At 38.2% G+C, this 4,984-nt stretch overlaps 1 protein-coding gene across 2 annotated transcripts; it reads right to left on the reverse strand.

The window, feature by feature from the left end:
* Positions 1-2,085: 2,085 nt before the first annotated feature.
* LOC121973777 (SUPPRESSOR OF GAMMA RESPONSE 1-like) lies at positions 2,086-3,700 on the reverse strand. 2 transcript variants are annotated; one of them, XM_042525130.1, is made up of 4 exons: positions 3,655-3,700; positions 3,389-3,524; positions 2,443-3,303; positions 2,086-2,349 (listed from the first exon to the last, which is right to left on the reverse strand). In XM_042525130.1, the coding sequence occupies exons 1-4, from the start codon at positions 3,660-3,662 to the stop codon at positions 2,287-2,289; spliced, it is 1,068 nt and encodes a 355-aa protein (XP_042381064.1). In that variant the 5' UTR covers positions 3,663-3,700; the 3' UTR covers positions 2,086-2,286. The 2 variants fall into 2 exon arrangements, with proteins under 2 accessions (XP_042381064.1, XP_042381065.1); XM_042525131.1 differs by having other exon boundaries at positions 3,389-3,507; positions 3,655-3,696.
* Between the last annotated feature and the right edge of the window lie 1,284 nt (positions 3,701-4,984).

A 4,984-nucleotide genomic window follows, 5' to 3' on the forward strand; every position in this document is an offset into this window, starting at 1 on the left:
CAAATTTGACCTTAGGTGGTTTATGTTTTTTTTTATATATGTTTAAGGGGAAGAGTGACTTTAAGGTAGAAATGTGATCTTAAGTTAGAAATATTTTGAATCTCCCGACTTTGGTATAAATCCTTAAGACTTATACCTAACTTAATAAAATTGTCAAACATAAAAAAGGGGAAGATTGTTGATATAATTAGCCTCCAGGATTTTGATGTTTGATAATATACCCAAGTCTGGTCGGTTTGACCAAGGATGGATCTAAACAGATCTTGACATTTGGAATAAAGAAGTCTAGTTAAGACTAGATGACTAGTAAGGGTAAGTCCTAACTAGAAGTTAGGAAACTGAGAAGTCTACTAAGTGACTAGCCTTAACTGGTGGTTAGGCAAGGAGATGCTCTAGTGAATGAAGCTAGGTGGTGAGAGTCCTAATGAGTAAATCCAGATAATGGAAACCCTAGTAAGTAAAGCTAGGTTCTAGTGAGTGAAGCTATGTGGTGGAAATCCTAGTGAGTGAAGTCAGATAATGGAAGTCCTAGTGAGTGAAGCTAAGTAGAGAAAGTCCTAGTAAGTGAAGCTAGACAGTGGAACGAGGAGGTAATCCTAGGTAATGAAAAGTCTTGGAGGAATTTAAGCATGTCTGATCGAATGGCTTCCAGTCGACTGCGTGCGGTCGACTGGACCAGTAAATCTTGAAAGCTACTAATACTGATTTACTTTAATATTTTATATCTATTGTATTAACTTGGTGTTACAGGAAACTCTTAGTCGATGAGGTTGATCAAACACTAAGCAGGACCAGAAAAAGTCCAAACAAGTCTGGAGAACCAAATGTTTGACAAGTAAGGTCAGGCAAACAACTGGAGGAGAGATCTAGTGAAGACACGTTTCCAGTTGAGAGAAGAGGAGGCGTCAGTCCGACCTAGGATTCAGCAAAATCTAAAGTCAGGATCTGACAATCCCGAGACTGTCGGATTAACTTTAATATTGTTTTGTCTATTTTACTAATTCTATGGTGCAGGACATCGAAATTGAAAGTTGGTTGGAAAAGGGACTTCCAAGCGCCCAGAAGGATCCAGGTGCCCAGATGTCCTAGTGGCCGAAGTGGGTCCAGGCCCCCAGAATAGCCTGAATCCAGCTTCACAGGAAGATGAGTTGACAGACGTTGGTTGGCTGACCTACATCATCATCCAAGCGCTCGGGGGTGGTCTAGGCGCCCGAGAAATGATAAATGCGACTGAGATAATGCTTCACCGAGGAACAACCACATCAGCATTCCAGGCGCCCGGAGATGGATAATCTCATCGAAGGTGGTCCAAGCGCTTGGAAGAACCTATAAAAGCAGCTTCGACCAGTAGTTTCAAACATCAATTAAGACAACTTGTTTACACGCTTCCACAACCATCCAGTTGCTCCGACTTCGTACTACTACTACTATACTACGACATTGCTACACTCGACTATTACAGAAGAACTAACACCAACACACGAGCTCATTAAATTCTTTATCTTCATGTTGATAACATTTTTTTTAGTCATTTCATTTATTGTATAGAGAAAGTGTAGGTTATTACATTTCCTTCTTCTTTCTCGTTCTACCCGATTATTCTATTGAGAGTTTATCAATAAAGAATTTTAGTGAATTATCCATCAGGGAAGATCCAAAGGGTCTGAGTCTTGGAGTAGGAGTCGTCAAAGGCTCCGAACCAAGTAAATCACTATGTTTTGTTTTTTCTCACTTAGTTTATTTTTACGCTGCACTCTCATTTTAAAGGTTTGAAAAAGAAAAGCTTTTTAAATACACATAATTCACCTTCTTTTCACGTAGAAATGATACTACAAGGTCAAGATCTCTAAACCTCTGAGGATCAACCTTATATATAGCGAACATCAATTATTAGCCCATAGATAATAATGGATGCTGATAATGAATTCTATACAAACGAAAGTCACATCCAATAATTTGATATCCAATAATCTTAAATTAGATCACAAATCTTAAATCGCATGTGAATTTATCGTAAGGAATATTAAATCCAATCTCTTGGCTTTTAGAACTTGATTATAAGATTTATCATTAAGAATTCCATCATCACACACAACCTAAGCAAATCTCTGGCAGAGAACTTAAAATGTTACAAATTAACAATCACAAGTTAGAATCTGATCTTACAAAAATCAATCCTATATGTAATTAATACACAACATGACGACCATGAGAGAATCAAGAACGGCGAGAAATTGACACAAAACAGGATGCGATATATCCTTCAACGGGACAACTTTAATTTGATCAGTCTAGTAATTTGTCCAGCCAACTCATTGTGCTTTCTTGGGAAGAACCAAATTGCAAATCCTGCAATAATTGTGAGCAAACCATAATTAGCCTAGCTAGCTAGCACAAAACTTTGAACAATTAAAACACAAGACGATCGATCAGAAATCTTACCGTAAACTGAAAATCCAGAGGTGTATCCATCAATATGTTGTGATCAAGATCAGAGATTTCCTGAGCTGTGCTAATGGCTTCATCATTGTTAAATCTAGAGTTGAAGTGTGAGTTAATAGGAAAGGAATGCTCATGGCACTGCAATGACAGGGGAGGAGATTCATCCTGAAAATTACACACTTGATTCAGCAGGAACTGTAAAGAGTCTGATCCATTAATGTCCTCCTTGTGAGAATCCTCCTTCGAAAGCCGGGGTGGCTGTGGAGTGCTTGTGTTTGGGGTTCTCGGATCAGCTCTCATGCCCAGCATTTCACTTTCCTCACCGTGAGTTGCAGCTGACTGTTGGTAGAAGACTTTCGAAACCACAAGTTGACCTTCCAGTTCATCTTCCTCAGGTCCAATGTGGTACTGATGCACCACCCACTTAGCTTTGCTTGCAGGTCTGGCGGCAGCTCCTTTAGCATTCGTGTAGAGGACCATGATCTTCTTCCATCCTTTGATCTGAACACCATTCATGTACGCATGGAACACGCGTTTAGTCTTCCCTGTTTTGTGCCACCTCACTTGCTCCTCATGGCTTATCCTCCGCCGTTTGCGTCGGCCTTTGGCGTACGCATTCGATACTCTGTGAAAGAAATGAACGCTGCTTCCATCTTTCTTAGCGCCAGGTAGATTCTGAGGATGAGTGTAGCAGATTCCTGCACCGTCCTCCAGCATGGGAATGAACTCGTCGATGAGGATGTGCGGCGGCGGCTTTGAGTCGTCGTGGAGCCCGATCCTCGCCTCTAAGTGCACAATCAGCTCGGCGTCCGACGGCTCGAACTTGACGCCGGCCGGAAAGCCCGGCCAGTCCAGGGCAACCTGCATTGTACGAGAAGCTACAGCATTGAGAAAGAAAGCAATTAATCTGAAGAAGAACATCGACGAAAACTCACGTTATACGTACGTCACTGTTGTCGATGAGGTGGTTGCAATTGGGGCATTTCATATTGGCTTCAACGTCGGCATCTTGTCTGATTTGATGGCTGCTGCTGCCGTTCTTTATTTTCGTGGCGATTCCTCTGCCTGTAACAAGCCACGCCCTGTGAACACATGAATGAATGATCGAAGTTCACAAAATTCCGGAGCTTCGATTTGATAACATACAAAAAGAAGAAGAAGAAGAAGAAGAAGAAGAAGAAGAAAAACTAATAGCAGAAGGAACAGACATACCTTGCCATAGCTTGGATCAGCTGAGAAAGTGAGTGACTGAGCTGAATAAATAGGGAAAGAAAGAGGAGGAAATGATCAGGAACTAGAGTAGAAGTTTACTCCCTTTCTCCACAACGGGAAGCAAGAGCTTGCGCGAAGCAGACACAGATCGACTCACTTTGTTACCTGGCTTGCGAGTAGAGGCTTCAGTGGGCCCGCAGGTGAAGGGTGATTTTTTGAGCGTCGTCGGTGCAAAACTCGGTGCTTTCGCTTTCTTGCTACCCAAGTTAACAAGTTTTATTTATTTAATTATTTTTTTATTTTGACTGTAATAATTTGAGCTAAGATTAATTAAGAGAACTAAGTATTGATATAATTTTCTCAAGACATATATAATTAATCTCAACTTATCTTATTTCACATTTCTAATTAATCAGAGTAAAAAATAATATCGCTCACTCCAATCAATTCAATCTAAAATACAAGTAATGGGAAATATTTTCCCTTAACACAGCATTCCAATTAATAACACAAAAGAAGCACAGAAGCAATGATTCCTCCAAACAATTAGTAATTGATATGTTTTAGTACTGTAATTGATTTATAATATAGTTTCTCTTGATCTTTTTCAACTGGAGCAATAAAAGTGATATCGCTCATTTTAAACGGTCCATCCCTCCTCTGATAAGATTTAAATAAATAAATTATAAAAATATTTTATTTTAATACAATGATCTTTTATATGAAAAAAATCATACTCAAATGAGACATTTTACCCACTAAAAATTTATCATAAAATTTATTAAAATAAATATTCATACCGGCATCAACTGTACTAACCCGGACTCTCTTCATCTTCTTATAGTAACTTTGGACTTATCACATTATTTGATAGGAAAAACCAATGTGCAGCTGTTGTTCCAGATAGTTTTAAACTAGTGAGAAATTCATAAATTTTTTTTGTATTTTGCCTGATTAACCGTCTAAGAATATAATAAAAATGATCTTCCAACTAGTAGATATCATATGTAGTAGAGTATTGGAAAAAAAAAAAAAAACAGAAGATATGCTCAATCTTCACGCATGATAGGAATTACATGCTTCGGTTTTTTAATATCACTTTTGTGAGAATCAGATTAACCTTGTTTGAGGAGCATATATTTCACCAAATATTCTTATCTCATATATATGCAGATTTAAATACTGTAAAGATATTTGAGTTACTCCATCTTCAACAGTACTAAAATCATAATATTATATGATTATTCAAAAGTAAGTGTATAGTTTATAAAAGTTAAAATCATAATATCTGATAATATATAAAATTGCTGGCTCCTTATAAAATAAAAGA

The sequence above is a fragment of the Zingiber officinale genome, chromosome 4A, assembly GCF_018446385.1.
Source record: "Zingiber officinale cultivar Zhangliang chromosome 4A, Zo_v1.1, whole genome shotgun sequence".
Classification (NCBI taxonomy): domain Eukaryota; kingdom Viridiplantae; phylum Streptophyta; class Magnoliopsida; order Zingiberales; family Zingiberaceae; genus Zingiber; species Zingiber officinale.